Source organism: Anastrepha ludens, chromosome X (genome assembly GCF_028408465.1).
Source record: "Anastrepha ludens isolate Willacy chromosome X, idAnaLude1.1, whole genome shotgun sequence".
Lineage (NCBI taxonomy): Eukaryota > Metazoa > Arthropoda > Insecta > Diptera > Tephritidae > Anastrepha > Anastrepha ludens.
In genome coordinates this window covers 9,327,618-9,349,438 of record NC_071503.1, presented here as the reverse complement: position 1 = coordinate 9,349,438, position 21,821 = coordinate 9,327,618, and the positions used below count along the sequence as shown (strand labels likewise).

General features: G+C 37.4%; 1 protein-coding gene across 1 annotated transcript; it reads right to left on the bottom strand.

The window, feature by feature from the left end:
* Positions 1-1,545: 1,545 nt before the first annotated feature.
* LOC128869399 (inactive rhomboid protein 1-like) lies at positions 1,546-20,973 on the bottom strand. The gene is made up of 5 exons (XM_054111950.1): positions 20,698-20,973; positions 20,368-20,625; positions 6,999-7,361; positions 2,027-2,193; positions 1,546-1,951 (listed from the first exon to the last, which is right to left on the bottom strand). The coding sequence occupies exons 1-4, from the start codon at positions 20,923-20,925 to the stop codon at positions 2,179-2,181; spliced, it is 864 nt and encodes a 287-aa protein (XP_053967925.1). The 5' UTR covers positions 20,926-20,973; the 3' UTR covers positions 1,546-1,951; positions 2,027-2,178.
* Between the last annotated feature and the right edge of the window lie 848 nt (positions 20,974-21,821).

Genomic DNA, 21,821 nt, shown 5'->3' with positions numbered 1-21,821 from the left:
TTTTAAATGTCCCATCCTATACAAAAACCAAAATATAACAGTAAAATAAACAAGCAACACTACAATTCGACATACATACATGCATTGCGTTGTCAATTAATTCTTTGCAAAATGCAAACACAACTTGAAGTAAAACTGCGAATTTTTGTTGATATAAGACAAAGGAGTACACCTTGACATGGCAGAAAATACCAGAGTGTGCAGAAACGTGCGATTATATCGTAACACGCGATTATTTGCGCTCAAAATAAAAGTACCGTTAGCTAGCTTATATATATACTAGCGTACCCTCGCCCACTTCGCTAGGCGAAAAATTCAAAGATTTGCTGAAAGAGAATAAAATTAATACGAAACAAAGCAAATTCTTTGATACAATTTCATTCGAACTTTATTGTAACACTTTTTGGTAGATAACGTTTTTGGTTTTTCCATCTTTCGCGTAAATGAATAATGACGATGGTTTGCTTACTCGTGAGCAAGCTACATACAATTGTCCATGAGAAAAAATTGGGTATTCTAAATTAATACCGCACATTTGTAGAGACTGTCCTTGCGCCTTATTAATTGTCATAGCGAAGGCAAGGCGAATAGGGAACTGCAAACGTTTGAAATTGAATGGTAAATCCGTCTGAATCAGTGGAATTCTGGGTATCAAAAGTCTTCTCCTTTGTACCTCCCTTTCAAAATTGTTGATTCGATAATGTTACCCATTAGCTTCTTCACAGCGAGTCTGGTACCGTTGCAAGGTCGTGGCACATTAATGTTGCGCAGCATAATAATCGGTGCTCCAATTTTTAATCGTAAATTATGAGGTGGTAGACCTGGCAAATCGAGTGAGTTTCTTTCTCTTTCGCTGAGCCAATCATGGTTTTTGTAATGTTGAACTATGTTTGGAAATACACTCTGTGTCAATGCCTCTTTAGACTGTGCAAAAGTGCAGAAATTGTTAGGCAATGTTATCATTCCTGTTGTTTTGAAAAAAAGGTTTATTTTTTTGGTTAAAAAGTTTTTTTTTAAGTTTTGAAAAACACTTCGCTCTAACAAATTCTTCTCAGTTAATTGCTGAAAATTAAATATTTTGAAAAAACTATTTTTTTTTAATTTAACGTTTTTGAGAAAATTTTGTTCTTGAAAAAATTTCATACTTTTGTAAAAGTTTAAATTGATTTGTTAAAAAAGATTTTTTTCCGCTCTGAAAAACACCCCCTCGAAAAAATGTATTCTCTATTAATAGTGGAATATGAAATGCTTTGAAAACACCTTTTTTTTTTTAAATTTTGTTTGGTTTTCAGAAAATTTTGTTTTGAAAAAATTTCATACCTTTGAAAAAGTTTTATTTTATTTTATTTGTTTAAAATTTTTGAAATTTTTTTTTTTTGTAATTTTAGAAAAACACCTCTTCGAAGAAATTTCTTTTATCTTTTTGAGGAAAATTTGGTTTTGAAAAAATTTCATGCTTTCGAAATTTTTTTATTTTACTTTATTTCTTCAAAATTTTTGAAAACAATTTTTTTTTAAATTTTTGAAAAACCCCCCTTTGAAAAAAACTTTTAGGATTATAGTCAAATACTTACAAATATCTACGCCTTCACAAATAGCAACAATAAACAAATTTCCTCAAAACCAAAAAATTTACTTGTTTTCTAAAAAAATACTAAACAAACAACGTAATAAATTTAGAATTTTGTGTTCACTTGTGTTCACGAAAAAATAGTATTGTTTTTATTGTATTAACTGAAAACCAAAATGTTGCAAAAAATCAAAACAAAACTAAATTATTTTTTTGTGTTCATTTGGTCCATATGTTCCATAAAAAGTTGATATGGTAAATAATATGCAGGGTCTGATACACGCAAATTTCCATTGACCATTATAGTGACACAATTATCGATCACCAATTCCAACAGGATTTCAAAATCAGAGTTGGAATGAGTTGTTGTGTGGTATACTTCTGAAAAAATGAGAAATAAAAAAAATAAATCTAAAAATTCAAATTCTAACTTTATCTTGTGTATGTTCTTATTACCTTTGAATTTTTCCAATGAAGCACCATTCATTTTAAATTTTCCAAGAATTTTTTTTATCATTTCGCGTTTCTTTCCTTTTTCATTCGATTCCAACATTTGTTCATAGCCGAAAACATCGTTTGCAAACGCATTCATTTCCATATAGAATTGGTCAAGGAAAGCATTGCTAAATTGAATTGAAGCATTATTTTCATTCGAATCATTTGAAATTTCTGTATTCGACTCTTTAATTACAATACGACATAAATCGTTTCACAATAACGAAAAATTCAAAAAAAGTTGTACACATAAAATGAATGTCGATTCGAAACTTACTATAATCTAAGAATCGAGCAAGTTTTATTTTGTACAATATTTTGATTTTTTCTTTTTTTATATGAAGAAAATATTTAAAAAAATTTTTTTTTGCTAAAAACCTTCCCCTAGTGGATCCCTATAATATGAAAAAAAGAACGAATAAAATTGACCTCGTTTCGGCCCAAAAAATTGCGTACAAACGAACATCATTTCATTTTTATATATATAGATAAACTTATATCCTCTAGAAATCGTAAGAATACGAACTGGAACTTGTATAAGGATATACTATCAAAAACACCAATGATACCCCGGACTTGAAAAAGGGCTTGAATTGTTTGCAACTGCTCGAGTTAAAGCCTTCAAAAGATCCTGGTCCCCAACACGTAATAGACGCAAGGTGAAGCCTCCTTGGTGGAACAAGGAATTAGGAGCACAAAGGCGTAGAGTCCATGAATTCTGTATTATATAGCCAAAGTTGCTGGCAATGAATTCTGTTGGAAGGAGTATAAGGATCTATCGAAAGTATACATGAATGAAATACGTAGAGCCAAGAGAGAATCTTGGAAGTACTTCTGTAGCAGCATGGAAGACACTAATGAAGTGGCTACACTTAGGAAACTGTCCAAGAACCCGTCTATTCCAAGAACAATACGAAAAATTAATGGGGAGTGGGCTGACAGCTGCGAGGACTCTCTTGAAGACCTAGTCAGCACACATTTTCCTGGGTGTCCGGACACTATAGATCTCAAACCTACAAGAGATATTATGCACGACATCTCGACGAACGTAATTACGACCAACAAGATAGAATGGGCTATGCAAAGTTTGGGCCAATATATATCGCCAGGACTAGATGGAATCTTCCCAGCCATGCTCCAAAAGGTAAGCCATCTTGTGGTACTATGGTTAAGAACGATATTCAGGGGATGCTTGAGTTTCAGCTATGTTCCTGTATTGTGGAGAGAAGCGAGAGTTGTGTTTATTCCAAAAGCTGGGAAAAGCAACCCTCTCTACTGGAAGGAATACAAGCCCATTAGTTCGACCTCATTTCTCCTGAAAACGTTGGAGAAGATTCTAGACACATATATTAGAGACATAATTGACGAAGGATAAAATAGTATAGCGTCACTTAATGTGCAGCGCGCGATATATCTATGGATAAGGCAGCTGTTAGCAAAACTAGTGGCATATGCAGATGACATAGCTATAGTAGTTACGGGAAAGTACCTGGACACCATCAGTAATGTGATGAAAAACACACTTAATCCGGTACACCAATGGACGTCTCGCGTAGGGCTATGGATTAACGCCAGGAAAAACGGACATGGTACTTTTTACCAGGAAGTACAAGGTCCCGATGTGGAACCTTCCGAAGGTAGGCAACAACGAACTACTTCTCAAAGATCATGCAAGGTACCGCGGAGTTATACTAGACAGTAAATTGCTGTGGAAGCACATTGTTGAGGAAAGGGCGAAAAAGGCCAGTAATGCGTTGTAGGCATGTAAATGAATGCTGGGCGTTACTTGGGGTCTATAACCCTCTCTGATGTATTGGTGCAGTAGTTAGACCGATATTGTTATATGGGGCTGAGTATGGTGGACTGCTACAAAAAAACTGACAAACTTAATGCCACAGGAAAGGATTCAACGACTCGCTGCTCTGTACGTAACAGGAGCGATGAAAACCACTCCAGCGGCGGCGCTGAAAATGGTACTCAGCATGCCACCTATTGACCTTATGGCGGAAAACCTGACAGCGAAATCCGCTGGAGGTTAGTTGCTGCTGGGGTATTCACCTGCAGAACCTTCGGACACAGCTCAATAGGAAAGTGGAACTCAGTTTTTACAGACTACATGACTCCGCACTTTAATTGGGGAGAAGTTTTCGCACTACAATTGAAAAGGAGGTATGGCACAAAGGCATGAAGCCTGGCCATAGAACTTTTCACATCTATACAGACGGCTCCAAGACTTTAGACAGAGTGGCAGTGGGTATTTACCACTCAAAACTAGGAATAAGGCAGCCTATCAAGCTGCCAGACCACAGCAGTATTTTCTGCTGTGGAGAAAGCCGCGGAGCTAGCCTACACTAGAACAAGAAGGAACTCAACAATTAATATATACGTGGACAGTTAAGCAGCAATAAAGGCAACAAGCTCATATTGTATTAAGTCCAAAAATGTTCGACGGAGCAGGTAGCCCATAGAAAGGCTAGCCGCAAAAGTAGGCTGCATATCAACTGGGTACCTGCTCATAAAGGCATTATGGGGAACGAAATAGTAGATAAGATAGCAAAAAGTGCTGTTAGACTACCGTTTGAGCAAGAGAACGACATACCAAAAACCCTAAATGTAATATACAATAAAATGGACGGCCACTTGAAAAGGCGTGTGGAAGCAAGGTGGACTAGTCTGACCACATGCAAAACAGCAAAAGTTATGTGTAGAGTTAACTAAAAAAAATTGACTCCATTCGTACTCACACTCTCGCGAAACTTGAGGAAACTTTAGAACACCTTCTGTGCATCTGTCCGGCATAGTTGAAAACGCGTTTAAAATGCCTGGGAGCCTCATTGTTTGAGGGTCTGGAGGACGTCTCAAAAGCGGAGCCCCCAGCTCTGCTTAGATTCGCCAAAAGCGCTGACATCCTACATGATGTCTACTTCCGGTATTCATAGAGGTTGGTCTCCATCTGGTATCTCTAGGGACCAAAAGGTCTATGCGTGGTATATTGCCAACCAGGCTAACCTAACCTAACCTAGCTCCAGCTTATTCATGTTGTGTTTGCATTTTGCAAAGAATTAATTGACAACGCAATATATATATGTCGAATTGTAGTGTTGCTTGTTTATTTTACTGTTATATTTTGGTTTTTGTACATGTTGTACGTAAAACGTTTGACGAATATTGCCGTTAATAATATTGTAAAAAAAGGGCTAATAAAAGACATTTTACATAATAAATCGTAAGTCTAATTACTAAAATTTTTTCATTTTGCAAACAATTTGATGACATACTGTACATATGCGTATGCTAGTAAGCATAGTTTGGCTGGGAGTTGAGAATACAAATACGTACGTACTTATGACAGGGCAGCAAGTGTGCATACGCAAATACAAAAATATACATACATATGTGCATACATATGCAAAAGTGAGTTGTTTTAGCATTTGTTAGGCAGGAATTGGATTATTCGGGTATTTATTCCCCAATTATTGCATGCAGATGGTTGCTTCAGTGCACACATATGTAGGTGTGTAAACCTATATTTATTAAAGATGCAATTGAACTTAGTTTTCCCATATATGCAAACAGGTTTCTTTGAATTTTTCTATTATTTATTTTAAATGTCAAAGTTTTATACTATCGAGAAAATATATACATATGTAATAAAATGTAAATTGAATAAAATGTCGTTTCCCAAAGGAAGAAATAAATGCATATTCAAATGCCGCCGGCAATTTGATTTCATACAGAAGCTTAAAAACTACAGAGCCAGTGTACTTGTACAGAATTCACTGTAATCAGCTCTGGTAAGAACTTCCCGCTGCCAAGTTGGGCGAGGTTACACTTCTTTTTTGACAATTCACAATATTCGTAGCTCGTGAGACTTTTCAATATCATTAGCGTTCTCTGCAACTTAAACCCTAGAATTTAGTCGAAACGGAAAATGTGTAAGGTCTAATTTCGAAGGTGTGTGTAGAAAAAATTGTTTTCAATATACATACATACATATGTGTGTGTAAGTACGAGTGCAACCGTTGAGAAAATAATACGCAGCCCTGTGAATATGCCGAGAACTAATACGAAATTTTTGCAGGCCCAGACACAAGGTTGAATAGAGGATGATAGATTTATCAGGTTTATTAGCTATGGGGAAAAAAATAATTGTGTGAGCAGCTTCGGCTGCCATTTCACAGTGCCTTTCGGCAGCCGATTTCTGCCCGCTCGTTTCACCCGTATTCACACACTCGTCTATGGAGTCGTTGTTCATACGGCAGCGAAGTAACATGGTCGAAGACTGTGTTTTTTTTTCGTATATCACCAATACAATCTCAGTTGGGCACACCCGTAGAAATCTTTTCCCCATGAGGCAGAATAAATGTAACATTGTTACTACAAAAGATAACTCCATATATTAGATATAATGATTATTTAATATACTAGTATTAGTTTAACAATGCTTTACATTTAAACGAAGTTTAAACGGCCGATTCCCCGTGCTTAAGGTGAGTTTAAAAATTCACCACAGGTAAACTAGCAAACTTTGCCTAAATATATTGCTTGATCGTACTGACTTTGAACCTTTTAACACTGTTTTATACTTCGATTGAGGTACCTCCAAAATATATTCACCAAAACTTCGCAATTTTAATCCGGGTATGCAAACATCACAAATAATATTTGGATTTCAAAATATTTTGGCTTATGTCTCAGATACCAGATCTAATGTGGCAATATTATTTTTATCCGATCCGAAAATATAAATGAAGACCCTCGAGCAGCAAATAATTTCTCAGCTCAGTATTTAACAAGTATTATTTTAGCAGCGACCAAAGAGGAAAAAGACTCTCGAAATTTTAAGATATTGTAGTTCCTGAACTTTTAGGTATACTGAACTTTTGAGGCATATGTACATATACACATGTATGTAGACATTCTAAATACGTACCGCTCCTTTTGTTAATATATCACTTGAGCGACGGCGATAGTAATATTGTTGCTGTTGCTGCACCGATTCATATTGATTATCTTTACTACCGCCATCGGCACTTCGGTCATTCTCGTTGGTGACAATACACGGTATATCACTGCCGCCGACTAAATGGCTACTACTGAGGTCAATTCCTCCAACGCTGACACCAAAACTAGGACGGTCGGCCATATTGCTGCCACCCGAATTCGAATTGAAATTAGTACCGAAAACTTCCTCCACATTTAGAGAGGTTAATTCCGTCGGAAATACGTAGAATGTCACTAATAATACCGAATATATGAAAAAATGGAACAGGATGCAGGACCAGATAAGATTTATCTAAAAATTATGATTGGAATACAGAAAAATAGTTAATATGTAAATATTTATAAAGTAATCGTTAAAGATAAAGAAGAACAACAATGTGCAAGTAAAAAGAAGTAGAGATATATTGGTTAATGTTTAATAAGTTCGCGGAACAAGGTTCTTTTAAATGACTCAACATCTACTTAGGATAACAGTAGTTATATCATTCATGCGTAGAAAAAACAATGTTTTGTTTTTCTTTCTTAAAAGAATATAGTCTGGTCTAATGAGAGAATGACATTAATCGATTTTCTGCTTAAGATAGCTACAATAAAGCGCTGGTCTTTGCTATTGGGCCAGACAGTTGTGTAGAAGTGATATAATAAGTTAATTTGCCCTTATCAGGTTTGTCTCCATTCGGCAGGGGTGAGGCTCAAGTAGTTTAACCCTCATTTCGTGGGGGCTAACTTACCACGAACTACGAGGGAAGCTGCATGTGATGATTGGCTAATCATCCATCCGTGGAACGGCGGAAGTGACGGTTATTCAATCACCATGCGGAAATTACCGTACCAACGTCCTCCTGTTATTCCCTACCATGGTATTCTATCAAGTCCTCTGTTTGTCCCCCTATACTTTACATGGCAGTAGATATGAAATTAACTTTCTACTTTCTCACATGGCACGTTGACTATGTCAGGGGAGAGCCGAATGAATGAGAGAGATATACCGATTTCTACACCATACGACGCAACTGAACAAGCTGTGGAGGATGTGGAGATGTCGGAAAATCTCTCAATAGACTCAAACGAATCTCTGATACCGAGTAAGTCTCTGACAACGATTAAACCTGATGCGAATTAGGAGAAGGCTGAAGTTACTGAATGCAGATGTGGGTCTATACGAGAGGCAGATCAAACGGAGAATACAAAAGGCGAAGAAAGCCGAAGCATTAGAACAGACGGTTCTTCTGTAATATTGCAACCTTCCGGAAGCGAAACAGAGTCTGTGCCAGCGACCGCGAAGAAGAGATAGGCAAAGAAGAAGAAAGTCGCAAGTCTGAATTCGGAAATGCCTGCATCCTCGCCCTAATCGGAAGCAGATAAACCTGTACCTGACAAGGCAAAAGCTAAGGGATCTCAAATGTCGAATGACACTACTCCGTCAACGTCTGGCGAATCAATCGCGAGAGTGGCAGCAAAAGCAATGACGGTAGAGATAAGTACCTACCAAAGGCAACAAGACTATCTTTACAGCTATCTTTGAGAGTAGCACGGCACTTCTGTGCCGTAGGCATGCAAAACTGCAAACAAACCCACACATAATACTTATACAAGAACCATGACATACACAAGGAATCTGTGGTCTAGGTGATATGTCGTGGGGACAAATACTTCATTACGGAGGGAATGTGAGACCACGAGCATGTATTCTCATGCCAAAGTAGATCGATGTTAAAAAAACAAACGATGTATGTAAAAATCAAGTACTGAAATAGTGGGAAAGTGTCGGAGATATCATAGTTGCGGCCTACCTACCCTACCACTCTTAACATCTGCCCCATTTGAAAGAGCTAGAAGAAGTAGTCCAATATTCAGAATACAATAATCTGGGGCTAATAATGGGCTGTGACGCAAACTCTCAGAACATAGTATGGGAAAGCAGCAAATGAAATTCCAGAGTTTTCCAGTAACTGGATTTTATTCTGTTGACTGATTTGATTATTCAAAAAATTGGTAACAAACCAATTTTTGTTACCAAAAGAAGACAAAAGATGATTGATTTAATAATTGCCAACAGGTAAGTTGGCAATTAAATCAACCAATGGCTAATCTTGGAAGAAGACTCTCTTTCAGATTATCGTCTTATCGAATTCCGACTGGGAATTGATACTATATCAATACCTTCTGGTAGGAATCTTCGAAAGGTGGACTGGGACAAGTATGGTGAGCTTGGAACAGAGCGGATACCAAACCTGAAAAAACTCAAATCAATAGTTTGAAGATACTAGTATATTGGTAGTCAGAGGAATCGATAAACTTTTCCTTATCTTCCTTTGAAAATTGTAAGTCCCCTGGACCTGGTGGAATATATCCAGCAATACTAAAGAAAGGAGGTAATAGGTAGATTAAGGCCTTGAAAAGGATATTCACAGCCTGTCTTGCACTGGGTCACATACCATCTCAATGACGACGCGTAAGAATAGTATTTATTCCGAAAACAGGAAAAGATGACTTTTCCCTAGCTAAAAGTTTTAGATCAATCAGTTTGACATCATTCTTGTTGAAAAGACTACAACGAGAGGTAGAGAGACATATTCGAGTGGGGGTATTGCCGAGCAGCGCACTTAGTAGAAATCCACATGCTTACCAGAGTGGGAAATCATGTGAATCAGCGTTACACGATCTTGTCAGCAAGATTGAAGCCGAGCTTAAAGCTAACGAGTACACCATGGGCGTGTTCGTGGACTTTGAGGGAGCTTTTGATAATGCCACTTTTGGCTCAATCCTCTGTCTCTCTTGGTCTTTCCGATGAAGTTAAATATCTAGGAGTAATCTTGGATGAGAAGCTGAATTGGGAGACACATGTTTCACTGAAGGTGAATCGCACATTAAGGATTTTTTATCAATGCCGCAGAGCCTTTGGCAAAACCTGGAGTCTGAAACATGCTGTGATCTGGTGGGTATAAACGGCACTTATCAGACTAATAATCACTTATGCTTCTGTGGTTTGGTGGAGACGGACAATTGTTAAGTCAACACTTCGGAAACTATGAAGGCTGCAAACAAGTATATACAATACATATTTATGCATTACGGGTGTCATGAGTGCAACCTCCAGCGATGCCCTAAATGCTATGCTTGATTTACTCCCCTTGGATCTTAAGATACAAAACGAAACAATAAAAACAATGTGTAGGGATTCAGAGAAATCTTTAAGATGCTATCTGAGCAGTATCCACTGTTTTTGGCACCTAAGGACGACTTTATACCCATAGTTTAATTTGGAAAGAAATTTGATGTCAGAGGAATGCGAGAGCAATGGAGCAATCCAGAAAGTATTCAGGGAGGTTTGATGGATATCCTTCACCGATGGGTCCAAGAATGAAGTAGAGTCTGGAACTGGATGGTACTTAAACGATAGTAATAAGTATACTATGGGAGGAATGATAACTGTTTTCCAAACGGAAAGTTTTGGCATTCTGAAAGTAGCAGAATGGATAATTGAGAAAAGAAGGAGTGGGAAACAGATTGGAGATCTTTAGTGACAGTCAGGCTGCGCTAAAGGCTTTGAAAAACGTAAAGCAAACCTCAAAGATTGTTCAAGAATGTAAGAAGAAGCTTAATTCTGTCGCAAGACAGAACAGGTTCGTACTTATGTGGGTTTCAGGACACTGCGGGATTCAAAATTTCCGATGAATTGGCCAACTATGGATCAGCAGTTCATCTACTGGGATCAGAGCCATTAATCGGAATCAATTCTGCAGGAATCTAGAAATGGATCAGCGATTATGGATGCAATTTACATAAAGAGCGATGGTCCGGTCTGGAACACTGGAGAACTGCAAAGTATTTTGTGACAAGCCTGAACAGAAAACTGTCGGACTTTCTTCTAAAACTTGGAAGAAAAGACGTTCGGCTGATGGTCGGCATTATTACGGGACACAATCCATGGAGTTAACATGTGACCACCATTAGAATCATTGAGGGCCCTATATCCCTGTTTTGCTTAGGAACTAAGCATTTTCTCTGTGAGTGTCCCACATTTGCTAGAGCTAGGCTACGCATTTTAGGTTCCGATGTCATGAGAACAAGTAAAATTGGGAGGAGATTTTCAGATTTGTCTTCTTTTCCTCTATTCCTGTTTTCTATCCTTCCTTTCGCTACTTTTCTCCTTGAGTATCTACTTTTCATTTTCCAGAGCTTTAAATACAATGGGCTTTTTAACCTGAGTGTTTTCGGAGTTACCAAATATCTCGGTGCTTCTTGGCTCGAGCTTTCAAATTTCAATTTCAATTTCGATATAATATTGTAAGTTGGTGGTTTTTATGAGGGATTACGATAGTTAACGTTCAACTTAAAAACGATTTGCGGAAAAATACATTAATTTTATTTGGAAAAAACCATGATTTTCATATACTTATAGTGCACTCCATTTCATTTCATATAAACAATTTATATTTACATTGAACATTTTTAGAATAGGAAATAAAAAAATAAATAAATTCGGAAAACTATAGCAAAACGAATAATCGTACTAAAATAGGATGATATGGATGACGTAAAATTTGATAAAAGGTGTTACGCTTTAATGTGCTGCAAGTTTTGAACAACATAAGGAAAACAGACAGCTAAAGAGGAACGCTGGCTGATTTTTAAATTGCAGGAAGAGGTAAACACTTTCAGAGGGTTCAGCAATTTAATTGACAAAACTCATACAATACAACCATATTTAGAACATACAAAAAGTAAGAAATGTAATGATCAAAGAGCGCATGATTTTAAATGAAGTTAAAAACAAACCCTTTGTATAAGCCGTAGAACTTAGTTAAATTGGTAAAGTATCATTGTGTTGAAACAGATCGAAATATCGGAATGTGTCGCGAACTGTGCGGAAGAAGTACTTTATTACTCTGCCACCCCAAGATCTCTTCTGCAAATACTCAGCGGCCTGACCTGAAGACTGTCACACATGGACATTCAACAATATTAGAAGCCTATATGGATATACCCAGTGGTTGTGATTATCTTATGCTGGGTTCCAGGCTACAGAGATATACCAGGGAACTGTAGGGCTACCCATTTTGCAAGAGAAGGTACCTGTATGCCAATCATAAATAATTTTATGGAGGTACCTCTCGCAACTTGTAAGCTTCTTGTTATTGACGAACTAATCAGTTCTGTGAATCAAAGATGAATTAGTGCCAATACCTGTGAAATTGCTAGGCAAACATGACAAAGATTTAGCCGTCTGTCCAAGAATATTATAAAATTGAGTAGACTTCAAATTAGGACCTTAGTAGAGGCCGTCAGAGGACATTGTGTCATAGGAAATCACGCAAGGAGATTAGGCGTTTACATGCGTGATTTCTGTCGTAATTGTAGGAATGTGGAAGAGTTGGAAACAATTCAACATGCCAGGCTCTAGCCAGAAACAAGAAGCTATATTTAAGATCATACTTCTTAATCACTATAGATATTCTATACACTTTAGGTATCAACAACCTTTTACGCTTTGTCCAATGCTCAGGATGGTTTAATCGGGCAGGAAAAATGTAGCTCAATCCGTGCTGCTCACAACGGACCCATTTCGAGGTCTAAGTGGCATCGCTCTCTCTATGTACCAAACGACTGCCAATTTTAACCTAACCTAAAATTAAGAGCGTTCGTATGGAAAACGGCAAAATATAACTAAATAACTACTTTTTGTACTTATAGGGTTTAAAGTATTATATACAGCTGAAAGCAAATATCATATAATTTAAATGGGTCGGATGGAAGGTGATATGTCTGCGGAAAGCCCAATACTGAATTTGAATCGAAGAATAAAAATGGTGTTGGGAAGCATGGGGATGGTTCTGTGATGGTGGGGGGGGGGGGGTGCCTTTCAAGAGAAGGTATCAAAATAATCATTTTGTAGAAGACAATAAGGATAAATTTCAATATTTGAACAACCATAAAGATAATGACGAACGGTTGCCAATATGGGATTCATCTACAACTGCTTTGAATACTCCAAGCATCCGCTCAATCGATCTCAATATAATCAACCATCTTTGGGAGGAATTGACCAGAATCCTGAAAATAAAGTTTTTCGGAATACAAACGAACTGAAGTCAGCTCTGAAAACGGTGTGGTACAATATTTCACCAGTCATATTTTAAAATTTGGTAGAATCTATTCCAATATATTTCAATGCAGTACTATCATTCGTTTGGACATGAATTCTATGGTTTTGCTTATTTTTATTTCTCAGTAGAAATGTTGAATGCAAATATTTACAATTTTTTTATGTGAATAAATGGCGTAGACCCTGAATAAATGGCGTTTTTTTCGAAAAATTGTTAATTTTCAATTTCGAAATTCTGTTTTATACTTGAACAGTGAGTATCTGCGATTAAGCGTTATTGCCATTATATACTCGTATACACACAAGTATTTGGCGCCACACCCTTTTTTTGCGGCTTTGGCCTAACTCCTCTTCCCATTTGTGGTGTACGTCATAATGATTTTCCGTAAGCTTAAAGTTGTATGCCATCTCCGAACGGCAGATGGTGTTTTTATAAAGAAGTTTTTCATATCAGAAATACACTCGTAGGTTTTGTCGGCCGAGGGGCGACCACTATCAGAAAAAGCATTTTCTATCATTCGGTGTCTCATGCCGAGTACAATGATACCAAAGCATTCGACTAAGGCGGTTGTCATTACTTACATTAAAAATTCGCAACAGGGCTCGGGGGGAGGTGACAATATGTAATAATTGAAAAGGACAAATAAAGGAATATAGTTTTATTTGAGGGAGACTGTATAAAGATAATAAATACACAATACACCGCCTAACTTTTCATTGGTCAGACGCCCATCGTACGAGCGTCATTTCCGAACAAGCTTTTCTCTCACGCAAATTTCTTTTTCAGAACTAGTTAAAATATAAATACCTAATTTGGCGAGTTCATCGTTGGTTATATGTTTTGCAGATTTCTTCCTCCAATTTAACTTCTTTACGTTGTTCTACTAATGACGAAACCACCAGTTTGTTCCTTCTCCGAACAGCAGGCTTGAATTGCCTGCCATGGGTCAATCGCTTTTAGAATTTATCTAACTCTAGGTTTCCGGAACATACCGAATAATAGTCACGCAAAAATACATCTGACTACTGCGGCCGCAGTTGATGGTTTATTAAATGCGAATGAGCCTGATAATGGCTCTTTGAAGTGAGAACAACAAAAAAAACAAAGGTTAATTTTAAACAAAGGCGGCCGCCGTAGCCGAATGGGTTGGTGCGTGATTACCATTCGGAATTCACAGAGAGATCGTTGGTTCGAATCTCGGTGAAAGCAAAATTAATAAAAACATTTTTCTAATAGCGGTTGCCCCGCGGCAGGCAATGGCAAACCTCCGAGTGTATTTCTGCCATGAAAAAGCTCCTCATCTGCCTTTCGGAGTCGGCTTGAAACTGTAGGTCCCTCCATTTGTGGAACAACATCAAGACGCACAACACAAATAGGAGGAGGAGCTCGGCCAAACACCTAACAGAAGTATACGCGCCAATTATTTATTTTTTATTTTTTTTAATTTTAAACAATAAAGGTGCTTCCCAAAGTAAGTAGTAGTACTTTAAAAAAGTCTGGCTGTCTCTTGCAAATTACGTGAATAGAATACATTTTTTACTGACCTGGTGTAAAAATTGTATGGCTTTGGATAAATAATGACAGTCTCGTTAAGACGGCTTATTTTGAATTTAGGGTAATTTTTTTGTATTGGCCGTTAAACATTTGGTGGAAATAATTTTAAATGAATTTTCATAGCTTCACTTTTAAGTTTAAAAAATAATATTTTGTGCGTACTGAAGTTTTAGTTACTGTTTGCATTTTGTAATAATACACTTGAACCAGAGTTCTTTGAATTAAAAATGCAGAAAATGGGCCATCATATACTTATTTTAAATTATTCCGGCAGACAACATATCAATATTATAGTCATACGTTCTACAAGCAATAAGTACCCATTGTATATATAAATTATAAAATATTTATTTGTTAATCAAAAGAATTTACAATAATATTGTTGGCCCCTTTCCACTCAAACATGCTGCGGTGCAAATACAGCATATTTAGAGGCCCGTTGATGTTTTTTTTTTTTTTGATAATTTTTTTTTCTTTTATAAAATAAAAATATAAACGTTACTTTTAATTATATTATTATACTATTTATTAAAATATACGAATTTATGTAGATCACATACATATATATATGTATACATATATGTATATACGAGCATGTACGTACCTATATATAGCTAACTTCGCCATATAGAATTGTTCCGAATTTGGCAAATGGTGAAATTTTTTCTGTGGTGAGTGCGTGCCCGTGCATACATATATACAGGGTCCGATACTCGAGCTGTTACCAACTTCAGACCGCTCGCACGCTGATGCATAGGCAACAGCTGTCTGTTAGTTGGCTCAAAAACAGTCCAGAGTATTGTTTACAAGCGCGCAGAAGCATTTTGCCGAGAATAAATGCGAAAAAAGAAAATCAGTCATGGATTTCTAACGTAATAGTGTGATTGCATTATATTTGGCAAGAAAATCGCAACCAACGATTGTTTGTGAGCTCGAGTACCTTAAAGTAAATAAAATTTTTGTTTATCGCACCATTACTCGTTACAATGATACTGGTAGTACCGCGAAACGTAATGAAGATGGTCATCAAAAGACTGCAACGTCATGTGAAATGCAAACAAAGCAGCTACAAGTCAGACTTGAAAGAGTGAAAGAGTTGTTTCGCTTGTCCGAAAGCGGTGAATTTCCAAACATTGTGTTTTCTGACGAGAAATTTTTCAAATTGAGCAACTCGTAAACTCCTAAAACGATAGGGTTTATTTGACCGACCGTTCATACGAGAATTTGAGTCATCGATTCTACACCAGAAACCAGCACCAGCCACGGGTAATGCTTTGGGCCAATGTAACCGCAGATTGGCGCTCTCCAATCATTTTCATCGAGCCCGGCATCAAGGTAAATGCGAAATATTTTCGGAAAAGTATTCTGGAGCTTGCTTTGAAGCCGCGTGCAGACAAACATTTCAGTGGCAGACCATGGCCGTTTCAACAGAACCTGGCACCGTTTCACAAAGCTCAAGTAAGCCAATAATGGCTAACAAACAACGTTCCGAACTTCATAACGTCCACACAATGGCTCTGAAATTCACCAGACGCGAATCCGACGGATTATTCTGTTTAGATCATTTTGGAGAGCAAGGTCCGAACTAAAAAATTCACCGGTCTCGAGGCGCTGAAAAAAGCCATTGTCCGCGAGTGGGCCAAAATACCTGTAAGTCACATTTGGGCAGCTTGTGATTCGTTTCGGGACCGTCTCAAGGCCATAGTCCAGGCAAAATGTGGTTATATCGAGCAAAAGTAAGTTGGTCCTTAATTTTGTATTATTTTCACACATTTTTGAATTTGAATTGAATAAAAGTAATTTCCCAAACTAAATTTAGGGCCTTTTTAATTGGTTACACACTTTGAGTTCCGGACCCTCTATGTATGCCGACTTACATGCTCGTACATATACAGGGTGAACGATATGAAGTGTTACCTATTCAAAACACCATAGCTTCTTTTTGTGAAATTAGTTTTTATGGACTTTAAAGACAAAATTGTTCAAAAATGATTACAATTTCAGCGTATATTCACTTTAGCTCGATATGACCACCTTTTACCTTGACTATAGCCTTCAAACGGTCAAAAAATGAGTTGCATGCTGCACGAATGTGATTTTGAGGTGTTTCGGCCCATTCTCGTATAATCGCTTTTTTCAGCGCATCCATACTGGCATATTTTTTAGTCCTCACCTTGCCCTCCAAAATGGACCAGATGGAATAGTCCATCGGATTTGCGTCTGGCGAATTCGAAAGCCATTGTGTGGACGAAATGAAGTGTCGAACATGATTTTTTAACCATTCTTGGTTCACACGAGCTTTATGAGACGGTGCCGAGTCCTGTTGGAACGTCCACTCTAAAGCAACTTCTAAACCATTTTCCCGATAATAAGTCGCATTCACTTTGACACCAGGCTCGATAAAAACGATTGGAGAGCGTCCATGAGCGGTCACTGCGGCCCAAACCATTACTTGCGATGGGAAATTGCTTCGAGTGGCCATACGTAGACTCAAATTCTCGTATGAGCGTTCGGTCAAGTAAACTCGATCGTTTTGAGTGTTAATGAACTGCTCAATTGAGAAATTATTTTCATCAGAAAATGCAATATTAGGAAATTCCCCACGTTCGTGCAAGCGCAACAACTCCTTTGCTCTTTCGCACCGAAGTTTGTTTTGCTGGGGTGAAAGATCGTGTGCTTTTTGGAACTTGTAAGCCTTGTCTTGCGATATTTTCAGTTCTTTGGCCATTTTTCTTCCACTTCGACGTGGACTTCGTTCAAGTGGAGCCTTCACTTTACGAACCATTTCTGGCGTCGTTGCGGTTTTTTTTGGTCCACCTCCATAGCGTTTTGCAATGCTACCAGTATTATTGTAACGTTTTATAGTGCGATACACAAACATTTTATTCCCTTTGAGGTGACTGAGCTCACGAACAATGGTTGGTTGTGATTTTCCAGCCAAATTTAACGCAATCACAATATTACGTTTGAATTCCATCACAGAGAAAAAAAATTCAACAAAACTGAGACGCAAATGTTTTTGATGGCTTATAAACAATATATTGAACTGTCATTGGAACAAATTTGACGTTGATGTCATGAGCTGTTTTACAGATACAAGCAGTGTAAAGTTGGTAACACTTCATATCGCCCTGTATGATATGCATGGAATTCCAATGCTAACCATAACATTTGTAGAAATTAAAGAAAATAGGTACTGAGCAAACACTTATATAATTGATTTTGTTTAAACACATGGTTTGATTAAGTTCTGTATGTGCGTTTATTTTGCTAAAGGTCAGCCAAGGCCCGTTAGATGTCTTAGGTATGTCGTCCCAAATGCTTACGGTATTATTCAAAGATAGGCGGCCGCCGTAGCCGAATGGGTTGGTGCGTGATTACCATTCGGAATTCACAGAGAGGTCGTTGGTTCGAATCTCGGTGAAAGCAAAATTAATAAAAACATTTTTCTAATAGCGGTCGCCCCTCGGCAGGCAATGGCAAACCTCCGAGTGTATTTCTGCCATGAAAAAGCTCCTCATAAAAATATTTGCCGTTCGGAGTCGGCTTGAAACTGTAGGTCCCTCCATTTGTGGAACAACATCAAGACGCACACCACAAATAGGAGGAGGAGCTCGGCCAAACACCTAACAGAAGTGTACGCGCCAATTATTTATTTATTTTTTATTTTATTATTCAAAGATTCATACAGCAAACGGGATTTCTGCATTTGCGTCGCTTCATCCAACACCGTCCAATGTAAAACAAAGTGAAAAACGTGGTTCTTTTTTATGTCTTCTACACCATTGACGTCCGCAGACATTATTAAGGTTGTATATTTTAAATTCCAAGATTTTACTATACGAATACGTAATTTTTTACGAAATTCTTTTTTTTTAATACAATTGAGGCTTTAAATTTTTAGCAAGCCCCAAGTTAAGCGCCAATTATAAAATATTTATTTCTTAATCAAAAGAATTTACACTAATATTGTAAGCTAGCTTGGTGTTACATATATACATATATATATATTAGGGTGGTCCAAAAATGCATGGGAAAAAATTTATATTAAAATTTTTATGCTGCCGCCCCCCATAATGGTAAAGAATGAAAAATAAAAAGACCCGTATTTTTTTTTTTTTTTAATCAGACCATATTTAATGGTGCCGCCGGGGCTTTGAAATATCCCATGTATTTTGCATGGGAAAAAAATACTTTTTCGTAGATTTCATGTAAAAACCTGGAAAATGAATATATTTTAACCGGATACCTCAGTTTCTCTTCATAATTGGTCAGGGAATAACAACCAATTATGAAATAATTAATTTTTTTGTATTAACTATTTTTTATAGAACCCCAAAAAGCCCCCATAAAACGAAAATCTAAGAAAAAATCGAAAAACAATATTTTATATTACTTTTATGATATTTTTTTGTGAGATTTTGGAAAAATATCCCTGACCAATTATGAAGAGAAACTGAGTTATCCGGTTAAAATATATTCATTTTCCAGGTTTTTACATGAAATCTACGAAAAAGTATTTTTTTCCCATGCAAAATACATGGGATATTTCAAAGCCCCGGCGGCACCATTAAATATGGTCTGATTAAAAAAAAAAAAAATACGGGTCTTTTTATTTTTCATTCTTTACTATTTTGGGGGGCGGCAGCATACAAATTTTTTTTGGACCACCCTAATATATATGTACATATAATTGGCGCGTACACCCTTATTGGGTGTTTGGCCGAGCTCCTCCTCCTATTTGTGGCGTGCGCCTTGATGTTGTTCCACAAATGGGGAGACCTAGAGTTTCAAACCGACTCCGAACGGCAGATATTTTTTATGAGCAGCGTTTTCATGGCAGAAATACACTCGGAGGTTTGTCATAGCCTGCCGAGGGGCGACCGCTACTAGAAAAAATTTGTTCTTCTTTTTAGTGTTTCACCGAGATTCGAACCTACGTTCTTTCTGAATTCCGATTGGTAGTTACGCACCAAGCCATTCGGCTATGGCGGCTGCCATATATCTTACATAATTATCTTTTTAAAATAGAGAACATAGCAAACAACTTTTGATGTTTGTTGTATGCAAACAAAGCAGTCATTTTAATGGGGAGTTTCAATTAGTCCGACATTGACAGAGAAATTAAGGAAATATACGACCAAAGTAATGGAAGATATGCTGAGGCAATTTATTAGTGTTACTGATTAATCGAATTTTTTTCAAGAGTGGTCCTTTAACTACGCGAAAACTACTATGATGCACAATTGATTGGACAATATTTCGGGAATGCTGAGATTTAATGGACGTTATGCCAAATGTCATAAAAAAATGTCGTTAAAATTTAAATGTACATGTTAACTTGTCAACTTTGCCTTTATATCACCGTGCGACATGTATATTTTCGGAAATCCAACAGGCTTGTGCCGACTTCCTCATGGTTATCTCCGCCGGGATTCTAAAATACGTACTCATTCGACATGCTACCAGTTTTTGGTTAAAAGTTCTTTTCTACTTTGGAAAGCACCTTTTATGTTGTACACTTGCAGGCCCCATTAGGCAGCACTGCCAGAATAATTATTCCTTTCCATTAAGCGATATTCGAAGCATAAACTATACTTAAGTAAATACATATACGAGCAATAATATGGAAACCTTTGCTTTTCGTCCGTATTTGGTGATGGTGACAAACGGCACCAATGCGATAGTTAAGAAGATCCCGCAAAATGTACCTGCCAACAGGCCTGCAAAGTTCAATTGCCACGGAAGTGTACCAATTCCGAAAAGGAGTGCTGCTGTGCATATCAGTTTGAATAGAGCTATATGAGGTTTGCGCATTTGTTTCCAGTGAGTTAGTATAAGCAGAACAACCAGTGAGGCAACCACCCCAGACAATGATGCGAATGGTCCAACCTATGTAGAACGCAATTAAAATAAGTAAGCCATAGGCTGGTTTTAATAATATGACAGTGCTATTAAGTTTACCTCTGGCTTGTATGGCACTAATACAGCGCTGGTCAAGTTGCCTGCCAAACCGGAACCAATGTATACAATAGCGGTTCGAATTGGCCCGATTAAACGTTCCAGGTCGGCTAGAAAAATGTGTTGAAAAGCGATTGTAATGGCCAGATGAAGTATACCGGCATGCAAACAAAGCGACGTGAATAGACGATAAAATTGGTCAGGCACCTCAACAGAAAGGAACGGGAGCATACCGCACACGTTATTTAAGCAGGATATCTGGAATGATTAATATTATATGTTAATTAATACTAGAGTCGCCGTGCGAAGTAGTTGGTGGGTTTTCGTCTCCATGAATTTTGTAAAATTAATGTTAAAATAGGTGAACAAAGTTCCCGAAAATGTAAACAAATCGTTAAAATAACAGCGTGTGCGAAATTGTGGATATTTTTAGGTAAAGGGGTTTTTCAATTGGAGCTGGTAGATTTTGGCGCCCTGTGGCAGCCATTTTGTTTTGGTGACATCTGTCAAATCTTTTGTTTATTATTCAGTTGTTTATGCCAAATCATCATGGCAAGTTACACGATTGAACAGCACGTTCAAATGATAAAACTTTATTATCAAAATGAGTGTTCATTAACGCAAACGTTTTTCAATTGGCGCGGGTCGATTTTGGCGCCCTGTGGCAGCCATTTCGTTTTGGTGACATCTGTCAAATCTCTTGTTTATTATTCAGTTGTTTATGCCAAATCATCATGGCAAGTTACACGATTGAACAGCACGTTCAAATGATAAAACTTTATTATCAAAATGAGTGTTCATTAACGCAAGCGTTGCGCGCATTGCTCCCATTTTTCGGTAGACGTGGTGGCCCTTCCAATTTCTTATGGCCCATATTGAACCATATGGACCTAGACGACATGTGGTTCCAGCAGGACGGTGCTACGTGCCACACAGCAAACGCCATTTTATTCCATTTCAACATCTACCCGCCCTTATTGAAAAACCCTTTACTTGAACAACCGGCAATTGTGTTTTTCGGCTCAAAATCGATTTTTTTAATTATATAGGAAACTTGTTTTTAATTGCTCAAAACTTAGTCAAAAATGAACCGAATATTATACTGATTCTGGGTTCAAAACGAGTAT